The sequence below is a fragment of the Helobdella robusta genome (genome assembly GCF_000326865.2).
Source record: "Helobdella robusta unplaced genomic scaffold HELROscaffold_45, whole genome shotgun sequence".
In the NCBI taxonomy this organism is placed as follows: Eukaryota; Metazoa; Annelida; class Clitellata; order Rhynchobdellida; family Glossiphoniidae; genus Helobdella; species Helobdella robusta.
In genome coordinates this window covers 611,041-634,698 of record NW_008705095.1, presented here as the reverse complement: position 1 = coordinate 634,698, position 23,658 = coordinate 611,041, and the positions used below count along the sequence as shown (strand labels likewise).

The 23,658-nt window shown below is 32.4% G+C and overlaps 3 protein-coding genes across 3 annotated transcripts; all 3 read left to right on the top strand.

Moving 5' to 3' along the window:
- The first annotated feature begins 899 nt into the window (after positions 1-899).
- On the top strand, positions 900-6,380 carry HELRODRAFT_114186 (hypothetical protein). The gene is made up of 9 exons (XM_009026096.1): positions 900-975; positions 1,685-1,772; positions 2,577-2,776; positions 2,957-3,033; positions 3,264-3,362; positions 3,515-3,650; positions 3,753-3,893; positions 4,189-5,039; positions 5,071-6,380. The coding sequence occupies exons 1-8, from the start codon at positions 915-917 to the stop codon at positions 4,320-4,322; spliced, it is 936 nt and encodes a 311-aa protein (XP_009024344.1). The 5' UTR covers positions 900-914; the 3' UTR covers positions 4,323-5,039; positions 5,071-6,380.
- Positions 6,381-7,075: 695 nt separating this feature from the next.
- Positions 7,076-7,240, top strand: HELRODRAFT_137876 (hypothetical protein; the record flags this gene model as incomplete). Its single annotated transcript, XM_009026095.1, has 1 exon — positions 7,076-7,240. A coding segment is annotated over one exon (165 nt), but the record flags the coding sequence as incomplete, so codon positions are not given.
- A 5,295-nt stretch (positions 7,241-12,535) lies between these two features.
- Positions 12,536-15,575, top strand: HELRODRAFT_177942 (hypothetical protein; the record flags this gene model as incomplete). The annotated part of the gene is made up of 3 exons (XM_009026094.1): positions 12,536-12,548; positions 14,520-14,827; positions 15,501-15,575. 3 exons carry the CDS (start codon positions 12,536-12,538, stop codon positions 15,573-15,575), a joined length of 396 nt encoding a protein of 131 aa, XP_009024342.1.
- Positions 15,576-23,658: the final 8,083 nt, after the last annotated feature.

The following is a 23,658-nucleotide window of genomic DNA, read 5'->3' as shown; positions in this document are numbered from 1 at the left end:
GTACCTTTTGAATTTTATCTTATTGTGTGTTGCGTGTTGTGTTGTGCTGTTGTGCTCTATCGTTATGATGTCTTGTCTTGTCTTGTGTTCGTTGTATCGTGTTCGTTACATTATTGTTTTGCTGCTTTTGCATAGCTCTTTTCATTGTCTGTCTTCAAAAGAGTATTTAGACAAATTTTTTTTATAATACTATTCATGTTTGGGCAATTAAAATTCATAGCCGCATTATTTATAACACGCACACACACACACACACACACACACACACACACGCACACACACACACCCACGCACACATAAATATATATATATATACATATAAGATATAACATATATAACATTTCATTAGTAGATAGGCTTTAGTTTTTTTAACAGCGCCGGTTGTTTAACTGGCTGGTAGTATAATAAATGCATGGTCATGGAGTAAAGGAATAGAAATTGTTAGAAAAAATAAGTTATCAGTGAGTTTAGAAATATTTACTTTCAAACATTTGAATCGTAGACATGTACTAACTTGTTATCAGCTATAACAGTGACAAGTTACCAACTGTTTTTATTATCATTGTTACTTTTGTTTTTATTATTATTATTTAATAATAATAATAATTATAATTGTTGTTATTATTATTGTCATCGTAAGTATTATCTGTTGTGATGTTTGTACTGTTTTGTATGAAGGCCACATCACTTAGTATGATGTATATGGCGACGTCAGTTATCTTAGTAATATATTGATTTTACTACTTAACAGAACCAGAATTTAATTTTTGAATTAGACTGCATGTTTGTATCTTCATTTCATTCTGTTTCATTTCATTCCATTTTAACCCACTTCATTCCATTCCATTTCAATCCATTTCAACCCATTTCAATCCATTTCATTCCATTCCATTTCAATCCAGGTAAGGTTTTTCATGAAGGCACATTCCTTCGTGCGTGAAAACGCGCCCAAAGTTCTCCGCCACAAATCCACAGGTTCGTTTGTCTGACCTCGAAATTTATTTTTATTTTTAATTCATCTTTCAAGTGAGAGGCAGTGACTCGTCGATCAAAAGTTTAAACTTATAAACTCGTCACATCAATCAGAAATGTCAGAGATTTTCATGTTACATCATTTCAATGCGAAAATCCTCTCTCTTTGCTCTGCTATTATGTGTGTGTGTAGTGTTGTGTATATTTAGGTGTATGTGTGTGTGTGTGTGTTTGTGTTTGCGTGTGCGATTGTAAAAATTAAAACATTCTAAATGCGAATTACAAATGCTAATCTGGGACACCATTGTAGTTGAAAATACAATAATGACTACTCTGGAACTAGCTAGTTATACTTCTTCGCTATTGTAATTGACATTTTAATGAAGAACAGCCATTTTGATGTATGTATGTATGCATGTATGTATATATGTATGTGTGTGTGTGTGTGTGTGTGTGTGTGTGTATGTATGTATGTATGTTTGTATGTATGTTTGTATGTATGTATGTATGTATGTATGTATTTATGTATGTATGTATGTATGTATGTATGTATGTATGTATGTATGTATGTATGTATGTATGCATGCATGCATGTATGTATGTATGTATGTATGTATGTATGTATATTTCGTGATATTTTCTATATCGGGATCATTACCCTCATGTAACTAAATTGAACTGATCAATTAATTAAGTGATTAATTAATTTTAGAATCCAGTGGAGCATTATGCCCTGATTTCACCAAGTATCTCTACTTTCTCTTCGCCCCGACTTTACTCTATAGAGATGAGTACCCCAGGTTTGTTGTCTGTTTAAATGGTAGGTATAATGATAATTTTTTGTTGGATCTAGATATTTTTTAAAATTTTAGTTATGTAGTTTTAAATATTTTTTAAAATTGTAGGTATGTTAAAGCCGTTTTGATAAATTGGTATGGTTGGTATAATGATAATTGTTTGTTGGATCTAGATATTTTTTAAAATTGTAGGTATGTTAAAACTGTTTTGATACTGCATGTACATGCGTTCGCTTGTTAACGATTTATTTTCCATGTTGTTTGCTTCTGTTTCAGCATTTTTTTTGGAACAACAAAGATTTTTTAGATACCGTTAAAAGTTTTGGGGGTTAAGACAGTTTTTTTATTTTTAAAAGTTCGACTTCAACGAGCCAAACATTTTTCTACAATCCACATGTGATCGCACGTTCTTTTACCGGCGAACCTAAAGCCGGTTCATGTTATGAGTTTTATTGTGTTTTATTGATGACTGTTTAGATTTAAACACGGGTCCGAACAATTTGTAAAGGCGTGGTTATACTTGCCAATCAATCCAACTCTAATACCTTACCGTTCGTCTATGAATTAGTGAATTGTTTGTTTGTTAATCAAATGAATGAAATTTTCTGTAAGGTTTGACAACTCTGGATTACAATTATTTATTAGACCGGTTTTATTTAAGAAGCAAGCCATCCACCAAAGCAATTTTTAGAACAGCCACTAATATAATAATAATAATAACATAATAATAATTATAACATATTAATAAAATAATAACAATAATATTAACGTATCCACGTAAATATTTTACAATATTCACAAACACAGGTCCCCAGGTCCCATAAGATGGGATTACGTTGTGAGCAACTTCGGCCAAGTTTTCGCCTGCCTCTTCTACATCCACTACATCTTCGAAAGATTCTGCATTCCAGTTTTCAAGAATTTTGATCACCACTTTGTGACACCTCGTCATTTTGTCGTCTCCGTGTTTAGTTGCATGCTGCCTGCCACTCTGCTTCTATTCATCGGTTGTTTGTCGTTGTTGGCTGGTGTTAGTTGTTGTTTGTTGCTAGTTTGGATGGTTGGTTGCGTTGTTTGGTCTTTGCTTTGTTGTGATTTTTATTAATCTTAATTTTTTTCACATCTACCTTTCGTATAATTGTTTGTTTAATTATAAATATTATAATAATCTTAATATTATTTCCAAGGATTCTTTGCTATCTTGCACTCTTGGCTCAACGCTTTTGCTGAAATGCTGCGGTTCGCCGATCGCCTTTTCTATAAGGTTGCATTTTGCAAATATTCCCAAATTAGTAACTTTTTCAACATTTTGGTTCATTGTTTTGCTTTTTTCAGTTAAGATTATTTTTATTCTAGAGTTTTGTTCTATTATAAAATTTTTATTCACGGAAGAGAGGAATAATGTCTGATTAGATTCAGCAAAAAAAAATGGAAAAAACTAACTAGCCTATATAAACTAACTAACCGCAATCCTAATTAATATTGATTAATCAGGATTGGTGGAACTCACCCTCCTTCTCCAACTGGTACCGGACGTGGAATGTGGTTGTGCACGACTGGCTCTACACCTACATCTACCAGGACTTCTCTCTCGTTCGCACTTTCATTCCAATTTCTTATTCTCATTTTAATTGCTACTGGCAATGTTGACCAGCAGAAATTGAATCGTCGTTCTCATAATTTAATTCAAAGAGTATTTTTCAAGGTTATACTATTCCACAAAATGATTCCAAATTCATTTACAGATCGTCAGGAAATGCAGCCGAACTTTCCACATGGCCATCGTGTTTCTGCTCTCCGCCATAGTACACGAGTACATCTTCAGTGTGGCCTTTGGGTTCTTTTACCCCGTGCTGTTCTTCATGTTTGCTGGCTTGGGGTGTTAGTAATTTTTCTGTTTCTACGAGATGTATTGTTGGATATTACCTTTACAATTCTGTGTCCAGTTAGGTTAGTTAGTTTTTTCCATTTTTTTTGCGCCAGTTGGTTTTACCTTCCTTCCGCTCAAATCTCAAATGTGTGGCAATGTCTTCCTCTGGGTGGCTCTGTTTTTTGGCAACGGAATTATTATGTGCCTCTACAGTATGGAGTGGTATGCTAGGAGGAGGTGTCCCGTCTATACGGTCAGTTGTTTTGTTGGTCTACGCTGCTTTATTATGTTGAGTTGGTGTTGTTTTTGAGTTGCTGTGGAGTTGTGTTTGAATATTTAGTTGCCTTCTACTTGCTTTCTCTTAGATGGCTCGGTCTTTTTAAGTTACCTACTTGATGTGTTTTTTTGTATATGGTAAAAGATTTAATTACAAGCCAGTTCACCGTTATGCTGAAAGTCGGGTTATGTTGTGGAATGATTTTAAGAATTGGATATTTTTGTTTTGAATCTATATAAATTTAACACCGCTGCTAACAAACACGATGAAGAATTCATATGCCGACTACTTCATTCCTCGCTCATGGACCTGCGACTTCAGTGCAATTCGACCGTACGCGGGCGACCTGCACGCTGGCTCCACGGATGAAGCTGGCCAGGCCTACGTGCCGAATAAGGAGTTATAATAGCAATCGACGATACTCATTTCTCTGTTTTGTCTTGTCTTTTTCCATAATTTCATATTTAATATCTTTTAAATTCGATAAAGGTGGTTATTCAGTGAAGCTGTATTCAAAATTTCTAATATGGTATTGATATGTGTATGCGTGTTGGACTACGTCTAGCTTGAGCATGTTGTTGTAATTATTTTTGCCATCTTATTAATGTTTTTTTAATGTTTAAATGATAATTCAGATTCAATTAAGAAGTTTTCCTCTAAGCCATAAATTTTCTCGAAATGTTTGAACCATGTATATTGTCTAAAGATATTTCCTTATACTGATATTTTATCTTTAAATATTATTTTCAATGTACAACTTTTGGACACTTAATGACAAATATTAAAAAATTATTTCTTTATTTGTTTGTTTATTCGTTTGTTTTTTTTTTATTTATATATTTATTCATAAAATATATAAATGTCCGATACGTCATTTCATCATCTAACGTCCAACATATCTCTAGGCAAGTGAAATTCATCTAATTTTTTTTTAATTATTAAATCGTGTGAAGTTGTTCAGTGAAAAAAATGTCAGTTCGTGAATGATGTAGCTATTAAAACTTTATTTTTTTTTTTGTAGTTTTGTTTGTTTGAATCATGTCGAGATTTTCTCAGTATGTGCGTGTGTGTGTTTGTGTGTGTGTGTGTTTCATTAATTAGATTTTAATTTGTTAAATCATGAGTCAACCAATTTTAATAACTCCACATGCCTTTTTCATTTTCCAGTAGAGTTTTACCTGCCGTTCGTTCAAATTATTTTTCTGATTTTTTTAAACATAAACGTTCATATGTCATTAGAGTATAGAAATTGAAATATCATTTTAAGATACGTTAAGAAAATGTTGACATTATTAACATCAATAATCATTCTCTGTGTTGTTTTTTCTCCATTTCTTCGCCTCGTTGAATAAACACACTTGCCGGCTGAACCATTTTTGTTCATGGATGTATTATACATTTGGATATTGTTTATGAGAATTTTCCGTGTTTATTCATGAAATACTGTCCGAAATTGAAGAGCTTTCTGAAATTTAACTCCTAACAAACACATTGATGGATTTATCCATATTATCCATTAAATTTATCCATTACATCATTCCTCGTTCTGGAACCTGAGACTTCAGTACAATGCGACCATACCCTGACGACCATCATGCAAGTTGGTAAGGCCTACACGTGCTAAATTCAGAATAAATTCAACGATACTCATTATCCTTTTGTTTTGCAGTTTTCAATGATATTTTTTCATATAACTAGCCGACCTGGTGTTCTTTGCAAAGCCTAAGATTGAAAAAAAAACAATAAATTAATCTACATGACATTTTATCCTCAACTGTAACCTGCTTAGTATCAAATTACTACTAATCGCTATCCAAACAGAGATATTCAGCTGTCTTAACGTATATGGATATTTTAAAAATGATTTTTTTTTCTAGGGATTCAGTAGAGCTTTAGGCACTCAAAATGTTTAATGTGTTTCATTGTGGGTCAGATAACTTCTATACCTGCCGCATGTTTAATGCGTGATCAGTTGCTGTGAATATTTTGACGTATTATTAACGTTGACAGCGTTAAAATAATGTTTCAGTCTCATTGAAAACATTAGTAGTGGCCGTCAGTTTACTTGGCATGTTTGAATTAAATAAGATTTTTCATGTATCCCTTATATTTTTTCGTTCTATATTTTTTTTTTGTAGAAAAGTTTATTTAAAAAATATATTGTAAAACTTCATCGTCTAACATCTAAGTTGATAAAAGTAAAATAACACTAACCGGCCATTCATTTATTACGTGTGTAACATCTACAAAGTAGAATTTTACTATAGCTCAATTCCTGTACAGAAATTTTATAACCTACAATCTACTTACATATATATATAGCCTTACGCTATATATAATATAATATTGATATTGCTTATAATGTTTTTTTTTCAATTTATTCGTTATGAAATGTGGTATATTTGATGTTTGAGGACAAACTTGATCGCTGTTCTATGTCCTTTAGAATAAACTTCGAAAATTATCTTGTTATCGGGTCCTATTTTTACAGATGAGAGTATAGATGCATTTCTATGTAGCAAATATTTTTTCTGAAATCATCAAGCTCGTACGGAGGTCAGACTGTCTTAACAAAGAGCGTTAAGCAGCTTCAGTTTGTCAGTGCTGGCCTAAACAGATAAATTGCAAAACTTTTTTTTATTCGTTGGTTGTGATCTCTATCTTGGTTTTGTGTTCATATATATATATGGGAAGATTTTATAAAAAGTTGAATGTATAACAACTCTGATTTTTAAAACTTGAAAAATGGATTTTTCTCTGGATGATGTCCGAGCAAGAGCGTGGGAATTTGCCGACCAATACTTGGAGCAATTTTGGGAATCGAAAAATAAAGCTAAAGCATCTACCCTCCGCCGTGCGCTAAAGAAAAGCAGCATAAAACACGACTTATCTCCAGAAGAAATCAATGAGATTTCAAATTACGTTGTATATTATTTGAAGAGCGATGTTTCAGAAGAAAGTAGCTGGTTGAAAAAGACTCGCTTGTTAACCAAATTGCAACAATATCGGTTGTTTAAAGATATACAGATCGCTAATTTTCTGAAACTTCATAAAACATTTTTCGCAAAAGACATGCCACACATTCAGAGCAACGTAACTGGGGTGCTACGTCATTGGGATACCTTTCACACATCTCTAAACGGCAACAGGTGCTATTTAGTGCCATTTTATGAAGACATTTTGACTGCGTTCGACAATTGTCCAATATGTTTGGAACCATTCCAGGATGGTTCTTTTGTGTTTGAGTTACAGTGTGGTCATGTTTTTCATCCACAGTGTATTGACGAATGGTTCAGAAACGCGAGGTCCTGCCCAGTGTGTAGGTGTCGTCTTTGCAATAAAAGGCTGGTTAACAAGAAACTTCTAATAGAGAAACAAGGTTTCAGTTATCTTTTAACAATAAACTTGTTTACTAAGCCATATTATTAATTTTATTTGGAAAAATAAACTTTAACTTCAATGTTGTAAATGGAACTTGTCTACTGTTAATTTATTCGTGATGGTTGGAATTGGAAAGACGAAATTACTTCAAAAAATTGAAAAATAACTGTATTGAATGTACTGTAATTTAAGTAACTTCATTATTTAAATGTTTAATCAGTCGAGATGCGATCGGGGTTGTTAACGGTTCTCCTAAAAAGCAAACAACGCCATCAACTGGAAAGTTGTGTGGTTACTTAAGTGGAAAAATAGCGACAAAATTACCACTACGATCGTTTCTGAAGTATTATACAAAGTCTTGTGGGAATATTTTTCAATTATTCAATTTCAATTAAAATTCTCTACTTTCCAGTGCGTTTAAAATTTAATAGATTGTCTTAAAAACTTTCTATTTCACGGCAAATGTAACGTTAATGTTTGTGATATTCGAAGTCAAAATTTTTTTGTTACGTACTGATAGATGCAGTTTTTAGCATTTAAACACGTCTTACAACCACATAATAATTTCACGTGTTAAAGTTTGAACCACGTGCGGAAAATAAAACCACGTGCTGAAGTTAAAACCACGTGCTATAGTTAAAACTACGGATGTATTGAAAAAAGTATTGCACTGCAAAGTAAAAAAATAGCAATGTAACTGCCGAAAACAAGATTCTAAAATTGTTTTTACGAATTTAACGAGCTTCATTTTCTCATAATGATTTAAAATCTTCTAAAATTTCAACTTAAATGCCTCATACAAATCAAAATAGAACTTTCGTTTACTAACCATTTTGTCTATTTGTTTATGTTGTGTGTATCTAAAACTGAAATGGTAGCAGCATCGCTCTGCCTAAATATTCAACATTACCAGACCTGGTACGTTGGAACGTCGGCACTGGCAGCCAGCAGACTAAAGACAGTAATGCGTACGTATGGATTAGGTTAACCCCACCCCCCTGTCACATACTGTCACGCTTGATAAACCCCCTTTCCTTCTCCCCCCAGCGATTAATGATTTTTTTTATTTATCAACATTAAGCACAAAATTAGAATTTAATTGTTTTGCTAAGTGACTTTTCTGGAGCTGTTTCGCAGTAACCGGGTTTGAATATGATAAAAAGATCCCCGCCTATCACATGCTTCGTGTGTGATGCGTCGTTTAGCACGTGTTCATATACGATGTTTGTTCACTCTGTTGAATCCTTTAAACTTTAGAAGAGTGTAATTGACTTTTTAACCTTTTTTTAACCTTCCAGTATTTTGTTAGCTTATTTTACTAGCTTATATTTATTGTGAAATGTTTTACAATTTCATCGAGGTAAGTTTGGAATAAACTGTTTCACACCACATTGAAAAACTTTTAATTTTTTGATTTCAAACTGGCGAACGTTTTGAAAATTTGATATTAAATGAAGATTTAAAAAAAATACAAGTTAATAAAAACAGGACAAACTTTGATTCGTATTATGGACTCTCCGTCTTCATGAAGATTGTTTTGCTATTAAGGAAGAATTGGGCCAAAGAATTTGAAAAACTTTGCGCCAAATGGTGTAAGGGTTAGTAATGCTAAAAAGCGGAACATCCTTCACAAACATCCCTCTACGGTTGAAATCAAAATCAGGTGTCTCAATCAATTTTATTATTTTTTTTATGAAAAGCTAATTATTTTGGCCATTCTCTTCCAAATTTGGTTAGTTTATTTGGCTCTCCCCTCAAAGATGTTTAACTTCGTCTCTGGATATAATGCTGGTTACTGTGAGAGAGGCCCTAGATATGAAATTAGTGTTTGTGCCTGTGTGACACTGTTTAGATATTGTAAAAAACGCTCAGAATTCTGCTTTGTCAAATTTCAATGTTGGTTACATTCAGCCAAGAAATGTGTCTACTGGCGACAATAAATCCTTGCTTGACGAAATACCTGGAGCTGATTGGTTTTCCAGATTTGTGAAGACACTTACACCTCTCTGTCAGAGAATCTGAGACGACATCTATTGCTCGGGCAATAAGCTTCAACAGATATGTGTCGGCATTTTTGATAACTTTTCAACAGTTCATGAATGTTATTTGTTTTGACCAGAGACTATCTACAACATCGATGGGACATGAATCAATTATTACGGTATATCGTCCGAGCAGAATTGTCAGAAAGGTGTGAAGCAAGTTGGTGCTATTGTTTCTTTATTATTGCCAACATAAGTATTTATATATATTCATGTTGGCAACTAGATTCATGAACAGGAGCATCCTACAAAAAAGGACACCTTGGTTATGGCTGCAACTCCTCCTACAATATAAACAGTTTTGTTGGAGTCAAAATGTTAACACTTTCATTTTCTTTATGATCATCGTTAATGACCGATATTATCGATTTACATTTCATCATCATTATTATCCTCATCATAATTATCACCATCAACGCCACCACCATAGGCGTCTACATCATTTCAGAACTATCCATTATAATCTCTACCGTTATAGCCATTAACTCGTTATCTCATTATCACCAGTGGTGAATTTGGAGAAAACAGGTTAGCCATAATTTTGTCAGTTTTTGTCATCGTAGTGGGGGCGGAGCTTCACCCTCTATTCTATTTTCCTTCATACTTCAATGTTTTTTGATCTATTTCTCTCAAATTGTTCAGGTGTGGGTTTTTATGCCACGAATTTTAGGATTCTAAAATTTTTTTGACAAATCAGTGCGCATACAACTGACCCAATTTCAAGTTCTACAACCAACGTTGATATTGTTTGTTGAATTTGTCTTAACGTAACCTGATTAACTGGCATTTGTTTTTTTTGGGTTTTTTACTTTTGCACGGTAAAATCATCACCTATAATTGGTTTATTTATTATATGTCAACAATATGAACATAGTTTGCTCAATATTTTAATGAATTGTGTTTTTTAAAGAATTCAATAAATTTTAAGGTATATAATTTTAATGTTTGTGTTTCAAGTTTGGCGGCTTTCAGACTAATTGAATTGACAATTTATTCTTCCTTTTATGCATTTAGGAAATATATGCCGTAAAATCTGCTAGAAGCCAGAAGGGAACATTTCAATCGTTTTAATGTTGGCTCGCTACTGAATTGCCTTTTGTAAATTTTTTAAACTTTGTTAGAGAGTTTGAAATAAAAAACCTATTAAAAATGTTTGAATAATGAGGAAAAAAATGATGACGATGGAAAAGGATGGAGATGATGATGATGGGAGGCTGGATGACGATGACAACGACCCCAAACAAACACCCATTGAATATAAACGTCTTGTGTTCGAGATTCAACAGAAGCCTAAATTTGAATATTCGAATTGTTGTTTTTGAAAGAAAGACAACTGTCAGTCGGGTAAAATAGTTTTATTTACTAAACAAATTCAGATCTTTGTATTTCTGTTATGAATTTCAACTTGACATTCAAAAATCACAAATTCAAATAAAAAGTTTTTTCAAAGTAACCAGATGACTTGACAAGAAGATGGAACATGTGGTTTGATTCAAAAGCAAAGAGACTCACGCAATTACAGACTACATATCACAACTTGCTAATTCACTTCCTTACCAGATAGCACGTCAATTTAACGTTGGATAATTAACAACGAAAAACTTGTAAAATTTCTTTCTATTAAGATTTGTTTTCTTAAGATTTTGTTTGATTTCAGTATTTGCGGCTGTGTAGAAAATGCAGGCGTAATGAAAATTATTTGATTTATTGATGGGAATCATGTTGATGGATTGGAACCGCAGGTTTCACATATATTTATTGCCATTTTTCTTTCTCTGTTCAACTCTCACATTCAATCATTCGGTCGGTTCTCTAATTCGTTCGTTCGTTTACTCACTCGCTCGCTCACTCACTCACTCACTCACTCACTCACTCACTCACTCACTCACTCACTCACTCACTCACTCACTCACTCACTCACTCACTCACTCACAAATCTACAGACAATCGCAGAGACCTACGTATATAAACAATGAATAAGTAAGCGTTATAGAATGCACTCTTTATAGATGATTCAATGAATATATTTTTTACATTTTCAGTTGAAAAAAAATCGTAAGAGAATAAAACAGAATGGATGGAGGGACGAAAAAGTAATCTAGTGGACGAATAAAATATGGTTCAAATTTACAAACAAACAAATAAATAAATAATGAAAATGTCATGATAAATTAATTAACGAACTGACGCACAAACGAACAAACAAATAAACGAACGAACAAACGAACGAACGAACGAAAGAACAAACAAAAAATGGATGAAAGAAAACGAAAGAACGAATGAAAGAAAGATAGAAAAAATGAATGAATATTTATTTATTTTTTAATGCCCACGGGGTGATCACGTGATAGAATTGTCAACCGATCCAGAAGTGTAACAAATTTAGAAAGAAAGAAAGAGGGAAAGAGAGAGAGAAGGAAAAAACCATAGAAATGAGAAAAATTGATGTGTAATGACAGCTACGATGATAATGATGATGATGACGATGACAACAATGATGATAACGATGATGATAATAATGTTTGCTGGTGATAAAATTAACAGTGATGATGATGATGGTGAAAACGATGATGGGATCGCGGGACATAGATGGCAAAATTCTGGACTGTACCTCATTTCATGGGAAGCTTACTTCGCCCATTTCGTTATCTCTTGTAAATCATTTAACTAGCCCCGCCTATAAAATATGTTCTCTTTTCAACATATAAATAAATAAATAAATATATATATATATATATATATATATATATATATATATATATATATTTAAATAATTAATTAATTAAATTGATTAAATTAATATATTAGAGCCCCAAGCAGAGAAGATTTTTCCAAATCGCTCAATCTCATGTTTACAATTAGAAGATAGCAATACTAGAAAACAATTTATCAACAATATAACTGTAATCAGAAGAATTTCTAGGAAAAAAATTTAATAGATTTCCAATTTAATAATAATTGAAATAAATCGATAAACCTGGAAAAGATTATTGGTGTTTAGGTGAGTGACTAGATGCTTAAAGACTATGCGTGCAGCAACTTGAGACGAAGACACCAGGCTCGACACAGGCAGATAACTTAAAAGTTCATTTTTGTTTAAAGTACTTTTTTTTAGAGTAAGGCTTGCCACAGCGTTTTTGAAAGCTAATTGAAAAGGGCTGGAAGGAAGACACAGGTTGATGTAAAAAGGTTAAAAATGGCAGAAAAAGGTCAATATACTTCTTAATAGTCTGTGTAGGTAAACAGTCGAGGGAGCATGTTTTAGTAGGTGCGTCAAGTTTAACTTCTCTAATAAGATCACTAGAACAAGTTGAAAAGCTAGAAAATCATAAAATTTCACGTAAATTGCAAGCAGTAAGAAACGGTGCAGTTATAAAGATGATTGATTGAAGGTATTGCGAAATGGGTTGATTCAAGGATTGATGATGACATTTATGATAAAAAAAAGGTGATGGCGATATTAACGACGATAATCTTAATACAACTGATATGATGGAAAGTCTGATAGAAATTATATTTTAACAAAATAGAAAAATGCAGATAATGTTTAAAAATTAATTATGTCATGTTAACTTTTTTCACTTGAAATTATACGAAAATGTCTTGAACTGTTTGAAATATTTATCGGATAGTTCATATTTATCTTTTACTAGATTTTTTGTCTGCCGAGATTTTAAAACGCTTAAATGAGTTTTAAAAAAAATCTTTCTAGATTCTGAACTATATCGTCTCTTGAAAAATTCAAGATTATAAAGATGAAAGATTATTCTTTTTACTTGTTTTTAGTTTTGGCGTGTTGACAGCATTAACACTTTTATCACTACAATTAGTATCATAAGCTAGATCACTTCTATCAAAAGTTTTTAACAATAATTCAAAAAATTCAAAATTGTTTAATTCAGAAATTGCTTAAAATAATAACAGATGTTGGTTTTCTGTTTTTTTTTTTCAAATTAGTCCTCCTCTCTTAAAATCTTTTCCCTCGCATAGCATTGCGCTATTTATTTTCATCCAAATGTTGAACATTTCTAAAAAAAATTAACCAAGCCTAGCCACAAATACCTTTACTCAATTTCACTTACACACAAAACTATTTCTATTTTTTTATTCACTATCCAAATTTGTATGTATACAAAATGGAATACAAACAATTACGACATACAAAGTGCATACAAATCTTCTTTTTTCTCAAATTTTTGGTTAAAATTTGCTCATACAAAATGGAAAAACCCAAAACTAGCACAAGCAGAGCATAGTTTCTAAGAGCATGTACATGTACACGTTCACAATCCACATGAAAGAATGAACTATTGAACCAGAAACCATCACACAATACTAATAAATCATCGCTGACGATGTTGTTGAATTTTTCCAACTCTCGACAAAAAATAAAATTTGATTCCCATCACGTAGTTGTCTAAATGGTTCTTTCAATTAAATTCGCATCGCTTGCAACTTCGTTGTCAGCAACATTATTACACAGGTCGGGATATGTTCGTTCAAATTCGCTGTATTAATTTTCGTAATAGAGATATAATGTGCAAATAGTATGGATAAAGAAACAGATTGCATACTATATAGCATTAATTTCTAAAGTTTCAAGATGTTTTTTTAACCAATTTTATTCACTAGTTGAAACTCCGGCTAATTTCGAATTTTTAAGATTTTTTTGCAATAAAAATGAGGATTAAAAGGTGTATAAAATTAAAATATGTTGTATTTTTTTTCCAAAAAATAAAAAATTTTAATAAAATTCCCCAAGCATTTTTTGTGGAAGTAAACAAGTTAATTGTGATAAATGATATTTAGAAATCACCTATCACGCCACTCAAAATATTATTCCATAATTTATAACACGCAGTAAAAAAAACGTAAAATAAAAAAACAAAATTATATATAACAATATATAAATATATATTTTTTACTTATTGGTTTTTACGGGAAATATAAAATAATTAATTTATTGCTATTTTAAATTCTGCTATTATAATACTGTTGTGTGATCTAGCAAGTACCCTGTCCAACTCTTTTAAAACCGCGCGCCCAACTTCCCACTAAAAGTTAAAGGTCAATTACTAATCTCTGTGTGTATGTGTGTGTGTATCTGTGTGTGTATCTGTGTGTGTGTAGCCAAGTCACCTGAATAAACACAGGTAAAACAATATCATCAACAATCACAGTACCACCACAACATCAAAATTTAAAAAAATTGCACCAGAGACAAGAGACAATAGACAAGAGGCAAGAGTCAATAGACAAGAGGCAAGAGACAATATACAAGAGACTAAACATCCAGAACATAAAGAAGCCGATAAAGAAAAATAAGAGAAATTTCAAGATTGAAAATCAATTAGAATTTTTCAAAACATTCTCATCACGTGACATGCATAAAAACTTTTTATGCGCGGATTTCCAGTACCTCTGCGGGCTGGCATTCTCAAATGATGATTGTGTGGGCTTGCTTGTATTCAAATTTGTGTCTCTGTCTGTTCGTTTGTATGTATGTATGTATGTGTGTGTTTTTTTTATTTGCGTATCTATGAATATCTGCTATGTTTGTGTGTAAGTATATGTGTGTTTGTGTATGTGTAATTCTGTATGTTTGTATGTGCATATTATTTTTATGTGTGTTTGCTTAGGTTTGTATGGTTATGTATGTATGTACCTATCTTTGTATGTCTGTCTGTATGTATGTATATGTGTACATTTTTATGTATGTGTTTAAACGAATATATGCATATTAACATTGCGTGTTCTCTATTCTATGCAACTTTATGTATCAAACGAAGAAAAAAAATATAAATTTAAACAATTGATAATTTTCTACACTTTTCAAGGTTTGCATATACATGCCCAACTTTTATAACATGTTTGTAGCATAACTCATTCACATATATGTATGTATACATAAATCAGAGATGCCTTACTTAAGAAGTATTATACCTTCAGCAAGGTGTTTGTTTCACGTTATGAATTTTTTATTCAACGTTATGGTCTGTGTTTATTGACTTGGATAAGGTTGACAGCTCATTAGCGAACAATTATTTTCTTCCGTAGAACTATTTCTACGGTAATGAATAGTTAGAAATAAAAACAAAAGTTAATCGGTAGAACATTGCATTATTTCCATTTTTTTTAACAATCCCGATCGTATTTTCCAGGCAAAATTGGAACACAAACGACATTTAGCTAATGAGAATTTTGCTCTTGGTATTTGGTGGGAGTTTATTATCTAGGTGACACAAAACTATATCTGAATATTTCTAAAGACACACTCAGATATTTATTTACGTTGACAGTGTATTTTCTTCTTCTGGTTAGATTTGTCTGTAGTGATGTCACTGCAAGTCTATTTGATGATTTCAGTTATCATAGTGTGTGTGTGTGTGACACCATATATTTCGATTGAATTCAGCCAAACATACACTTGGAAAAAAATCTTTTTATTATTTTTCGAAAGTTTTTACAATAAACACACAGTATATGGGGATTGCACCAGAATCAACGCATGGCACACATTGCATGTGATAGTTCTGGAATCATTTGGCATTCGAACCAAGTTCCTGCGACTTCATTGCCAGGCATCTTAACCATTCTAAACATTCTAAACACACATTAAAATATTTATTCACGTTGGCAGTGTATTTTCCTCTAAATAAGTCTGTCTGAAGCTGGCTGAACCGAAATGTGAGCTGAACACACACACACACACACACACACACACACACACACACACACACATCTGCCGTTTTTATTAATTAATGTTTAATGAAGTCCTATTCTTCGTCCATTGCCATCTGATTGGTCAGCAATTAATCACTGAAATACAATTAGCAAGACCGTATGTGAATCTGAAAATGTAACGCGAGTGAAGTCGCCAAACTGTCCTTGAGCTGTTTGCTTCTTCTTCGAATTTTTCCATTCTGATTTTTGTGGCCCACATTCCTACTATTGCTATCTCTTTAGCTTTACACATTATTTAGTAGTTTGCGTATAAATAATTTGATATATGCGTGTTTTATTTATGAATATTTATCATAAATTTTTGTAAAATTTATAATATTTATCAAAAAATAAAAGCATCGATTTAACTGTGTGTTATATTATTATTATTACGTTAAACAAAGGCGAAGACGAAACGTCCCTGTGCCTTCTCAAAACTAAAACAATTTTAAAACAATAAATTAAATAAACCTATGAGTCTATACTGAATAAATAATTAATGTTTTTATGAGTCAAATAATGTATTAAACCTTGTAAAAAAATATAAAAAAAACAAATATAAATAAATTAATCACATATCCTAATCAATAAATTGACGATAATATCGGCCGATACTGATAAAAAATTCGAATCCCAATCTCACAAATAGCCAATGCCATATGAAAACCATAACGCCAAATTTTCGTGGCTTGAGGGCGAACTATTTTTAAATTAATTTAAAAAGAAAATTCTTAAGAAGATAGAATAAATGCTGAACGAAGAAATTAGAAAAGTTTTTATACTCATTTAACTTAGAGAATATATCTGTCTCCTCTTCTAGCTAATTAAATACCAGGTGTTCATTGGGGTGTGAGTAAAGAATTTTTAAAGTACATTTCCGAGATTTACAGTCAATACGTTCATTTGTTTCTCAAATTTAATTTAATTTAAAGTAGAAAATGTGAATTTTTTCGTCATCACCAAAGAACCAACAACACATTTTCAACAACAACCAACTGACTGCATAGACAAACAACAACCAACTGACTACAAAGACAAACAACAACCAACTGACTACAACAACCAGCCAGTAGCAACTAAAACTTGCCATTTAGGTTGCTAGCAACTACAGACAACAACAAACTGCCTAGGTACAACTCACCTGCAACAATGGCCCACGATGTCCAGTTGACAACAACAACAACAAAACTACCACGGCAAACGCTAAAACTACATCAAAAAAATGTCCAAAATCATTGAAAAATTTATTTTTTTTATTCTGAAATAAAAAACAAAGCAGTATTTATAGACTGCAAGCATCCAATGCAACAAACCAAAGTTTTATAAACTTTCACATCAGCTGACAAATTTTCGAAAAACACAAAATTTCAAAAAAATGTTAACCTTCTCAGAAAAAAACAAAAACACGAATAAACTCGACCGCCATCAGAGCTATCATGATTTAAGAGGCGGTAACACGAACACACTTCTGAATTTCAAAAAATTTCCACAAGACTTTCTGAAAAAAAAAAAACTTTACAAACAGAACGCTAACTTAAACGACCAAACAATATAACAAAATGACACAGTTTACAAAATAACTAGAAAAAAAATGAAAAAATTATCATAAAAACTTTCTTAAAAACAATCAAAATCGCCGTTAGCAAAAGAACAGCTCCGTGTTTCTACAGCATTTTCAAAATCATCTACAGAAACTGAGAAAACAAAACCAAAGAACGTGATCTAAACCGCACGAGATGGTAGAGTAGGCAAGATGAGAACAACTTAATCTCAATTGCACGACTTCCTTATAACTCCATGGGTGTAAATCTCGCTAATCACATGTTGTTCTTGTATGTATGTATGTGTGTGTATGTGAGAGAGAGAGAAAGAGGAAATAGAGAGAGAAAGAGAGAGAGGCGAGAGAGAGAGTATGTACATCTCTGTATTAGTGTAAATGTATTTGTGTGTAAATGCGTGTGCGTGATGTGTGTATCTACATATATCTGTATGTATGTGTCATTTGCTGCATGTGCGTTGTGGTGTGTGTGTGTTTGTTCATCTGATCACATGTGTTTTTGTATAATTTTATTAATTTTTTTCCATACATAAATACATACATACATACATACATACATACATACATACATACATACATACATACATACATACATACATACATACATACATACATACATACATACTTACGTACGTACATACATACATACATACATACATACATACATACATACATACATAAATTCATACATACATACATACATCTGCACGCTTTTACACATACATACACACACACACACTCTCTTCTGTATGTATGAAGTGTTCCAATGTTTCAATGTTTGCTTGTACCTGCGCGCTTAATTTGACTGTAAATTTGAGTTTATCGCACAGAGAGATACTTGATCCTGGCTGATGGAATTATGTTTGAAGTGTGCTGATGAACAAAAACATAAATCATCGTTTAGGGGAATTGTTCTTACTATTTAATTCTGATTGATTGAGATTCTGACTATTAAAAAGACTAATTAACTAATTAAATTTAATGACAACTTACTAGTTCATTAATTTCTAATCTATTCGATATTTAAAAATGTTTATTTTAAATGGATACAATAAATCAGGGGTGGGCAACTTACTTATATATGTATGACAAATATATATGTATGCATATATATCTAGTCAATATATATATACATATAAATTGACTAAATATATTGTTATAATAAATATTCAAGTTCCATCCTTTTAATTATTAAACTTTTAACATTATAAAACTTTTTTAAAAATTTTTGTGACGTGTAATATAGCGCGCGAAAAAAAATTTACTTTCAAAAAATTTAACAACTCCAGCCTCCAGATCCTTCCATTTCGCAGTTTTTGTTGCTTTCGCATCTGTCACTTTCCTCTCTCTCTCTCTGTCTCTCTTTTCTTTCTTTTCTTTTTATCTTTTTATTTACTTTACTTTTTTCGTTTTAAACTTCTTTTTATTTCTTCATCTCTTTCTCTCTCTCTCTCTCTCTCTCTCTCTCTCTCTCTCTTTCTTTTCTTTTCATTTACTTTACTTTTTTTGTTTTATACTTTTTATTTCTTTATCTCTCTCTCTCTCTCTCTCTCTCTCTCTCTCTTTCTCTCTCTCTCTTTCTTCTATTGTACTTTTGTCACATGCACTTATCAGAATAATCAAATGAAAATGAAAGAGAACTAATTGATATAGGTAAGCAAACAAAAAAATCTTTATATGGTTCCTATGTTCTGTAATAAGCCACTTAAATGCCTTGCAGAGTTAAGGCTCAAATGGCTTGATATCAAATTATTTTAGAAATAATTTTAGGAATTATTTCTAAATAATTGTAAATTGATTATGTATGATAAATTTTGAAAATTAATACTTGCATGGGTGAAAAGTTCGTTGAAATGTTTTCAGAAATAAAATTTGAGACAGTTTCCCATGTAAAAATAACTTTTCTTTTAACGTCTTTAAATTGACACAAAAATGAGAAAAAACTTCCAATTTTAAAGCTCTTCCTTCTCCCATCAGCAGTTAACAATAAACCAAACCATGAATCATTAATAATACAGTGTAACCAGAAGAGCCAAAATATATTACTTACATACATAAACACACACATACACACACACACATACATAAACATACACGTACGCATACACACATAAACACACACACACACACACACACACACACATACATACATACATACATACATACATACATACATACATACACATATAAACATTCACATACATACTTAAACATACACGTACACACATACATACATACATACATACACACATATAAACATTCACATACATACTCAAAGATACACGTACATATATATATACAAAAACATAGACGTACATTAGAGGGTTTCAAGATATGCTTCTCAACAAAGGAATATATAACCAAATGGGTGGATTTGAAAGATAGAATAGCTATGGGCTGTGCAATATCACCGACGCTTTTTGTACATGCTATGGAAATTCTGCTTGAAGCAGCTAGTAGTGCAAAATTCTCACTTGTCAAAAGAGTTTACATGTTCTCGCTGAACGCCTTCATAGATGACACCACGGTGCTGACAAATTCTGCGATTACCAACCACTAGACGTTAAAAAATCTAGATGGGTTGCTGTGTTGGAGCAAAATGAAGCTCAAACCGAAGAAAATAATGAAGTTTGTCACTGACTAGAGGAAAACAATTTTTGATAAACTAATCCAGTAAATAGTTTGGGCAAATGGTATCATGCCAGTCTGAGAGACGTTGATGAAATAGGAAAATTAGCAAATACATGCTCAAAATACTTAGAAACTGTCAGCAAAGGGGAACTTCAAGGCAAATTCAAGGTATGGCTGATTCATTTTGTGATGGTACCAAAGTTTCTATGGCTTCTAACAGTTTATGGAGTCAACTTACCCATAGTAGAGAGCCTTGAAGAAAAACCAACCGGTACAAACGTAAAAAATGAACTTTGTAACTGAAGAAGTATTTTTGATAACGGCAGAAATTGGAAGGTAACAGCAAATTTGGAGGCCATGAGAAACCACCCATTGTTCATAAAGGTTACAGGGGCGAGACCCGACGTGGTGGTACAATCGGTATCAGCAGACACTGTTATTTTAGTCAAACTGACACAGGCTAACACAGCAGCAAGTTACGCTATAAAAACGGCCAAGTATGAAGAGCTCGTTAGTGACATAGGACAACGTGGGTTGAGATATTTGTTGTACGCAATTCAGTTTACAGCTTTTTGGAGGATTTTGGTTTGGCAGGTAAAAGACGATCGAGTTGTATGAAGAACATAGGAGGACATACAGCCAAACAAGCGTCTTACTGGATAGGGTTATGTAGGAAAAAAAAGGAATGCGAGTTTAAATAGTTAGGCTTGTGTTAACGTAAGGATTTCGATTATTCAACACTCCCAGATTCGGCTTAGCGTGTTACTTGGCTCGTCGATATAACTCACATCGTGATATATTTATATGTGAACTGTCTGGCACGCCTACACAGTTTTTCAGTATAAACAGAAGTGATTTTAAGACGAGATAAATTGTTTCTTCAGCAAGAGACATTCAACTGATCTCTGGATGTGGCCCTGTTTCTCGAGAGTGATAGGAAGTTAAAGGGCCGAAACACTCTTTGACGGGAACTCTTCTTCTGAAGAACCTCGCTGAACGCTTGTTATGTTCAAGTTTCTATATACACATCCATAAACATACACGTACATACAAAAATAAACATGCACATACATACATACTTATACAATACATAAACATACACATACAAATTTAAATAGTTTACGAGTTTTGTTAACATACTACTTGAATGGAATAATAGATGAAATCAAACAATTTTAATCTTAAGCGCTTTTACCTCTGCATTTTATTTTTCATAATTATAATCTTTTTTTGATCGGCTAGCTCTTAAAATCTAACTGTCAAAATGTTTCACATAATTAGTTGGAACATTATCACGAAAATTGATATTGCACCATAAAAAGCGATGACATTAGGTGCTATTTTGCATGATGACCGAAATGAATTTTCAAGAAAAACATCTAATCTAAATTACGAGGTGAAGATTGGAGTAGTAAACCAAAATGTGAAAAATTTTCGTTTGTTAGAAACATGAAGCTTTTTCTTTTGACGGGTTATTTAGTAATGAATAACACTAAACGGCCGAAGGCAGATGTGTTAAGTTGTTGAGAGATGTGGTTTGTTGTTGTTGTCTAGGTTCGTTCTTTCATTTGCTGTTAAGTTGTTGTGTTGTTGTTCGTTTCATGTTTGTTGTAGAGTTAGTCGGCTGCTGTTTCATTGTGATGTTGTTGAGTTTGTTTTGCGTCTTTGAATTGTTGAGTGTTTTAGTTGCTGATATTGTTGTTCTTTATTGTCTTAATTTTGTTTTCTTTGTCGTTGTTTCACCGTTATCATGTTTTGATTGATTGCAGCTGAATTGTCAGTCGGAAATATTTCAATTCACATGTATTATTGCTTGCAACTAACTATCCATAGTTTGTAATGCGCTTTTTGTTGTTGTTCACTGTTGTGTACCCTTGAACTCGAGGTCCCTTTTTGTGGTAAGCCCTGTTCGGTGTCTCCCTCCACCCCGTTTTAGATCAGACTATGCAGCAGACGAATACACACACTCATACATTTGAAATTTTTTCTTCTTCAGTACAGGCATAAACCGGTATATTGGTTTCACGCCAGGCCCTCACAACTGATAACGAACATTTACGACTAGTTAATGACCATTAGATCATAAGATAAAGCGAGTCAGTTCCTTCATGACTGGCACGTCATATTTGCCATTTAAACTGTTGCCTCGTGTTACATACTTGAATACTGTTCTTTGTACTGTACTTGAGTTTTGTATGTTTTTGTATGTTTTTTTTTGTGTGTAGATGTTTATATATTTGTTTGTATGTATCTATATGTGTGTGTATGTGTGTTTGAAGGTCTAAATGGGTGTTTGGGATTCAATTTGCAAGTAGAGTAGGTTGTATCTATGTTCTGAATTACTTTTTGTTTGCTTAATTTTATTTTCAAAAGATATGGTTTTGTTTACGATAGAGTTTTCAATCACAGGCCTTTTTGTAGTAGGTAGGTGTGTTGTTTTTATTTGAGTATAGTCGTATTTGATTGAGTAATGTTTATGTTATGTAGCTGCATCATCATGCGTTTGCCTTTCATTTTACATATTTGTTCCTTCACGATCATAACATGAAGAAATGAAAATGATAAATTTATTCTTCCTGTGGAATGGGGGAAAAATAAAGTTGGAAATGAAGCGAGTTCGTAAACTGATGCGGTGAACCATAAATACTAATTTTATGGTTCTTCATGGTTTGAAATGCATCACAAAGAAAAATAAAAAATTGTTTTGGAGGAAAATTTGAAAAAAAACATTGAATAAATTTAAAAAACAATTGCATACAAAAATTGCTGATAACTGATTGATCATGTTAACATACCTGTTGGAACGCTGAACTGTAAACTAGGAGGTTTTCAAATCTTGCAACCTCAGACAAACACTAAAAATAGGTCCACCGTGAAGCTATCTAAATTAAAAACTGCTAAGTGTAGCAGGTCTATTCAATGAAAAGAAACACAAACAAAATATTTTTTTATATAGGAGAGGGACACACCTGTTCCACGCAGTTTCAAACTACCGTAATATATTTTCTAAATGAAAAACTCGCCAGCATCTGCAACGATCTAATCTCTCTTACGGCATTCTTTCAATATTTATGCTCTGCATTAACTTTGGCCTTCTAGGGTTGCGATGGTTTGCATACAGATTTGAATACATCTACATGCATTCGTTCATTGTAAGAAAAATAGAATCAATCGAAATTTTTTTTTTATCAAACTTTTCGGTTTTCTTTTTCTTTTGAAATATTGCAAGGAGGGTGTATTGATTCGAGCGAATTCTTATTTAAACGATTTAAAAAATGTGTCCATTTTGTGAAGAATGGTATCCAAAATTATCTAAAGAACTACTACTACTACTACTTACTACTACAACTACTACCACCACTACTACTACTACTACTACTACTACTACTACTACTACTACTACTGCT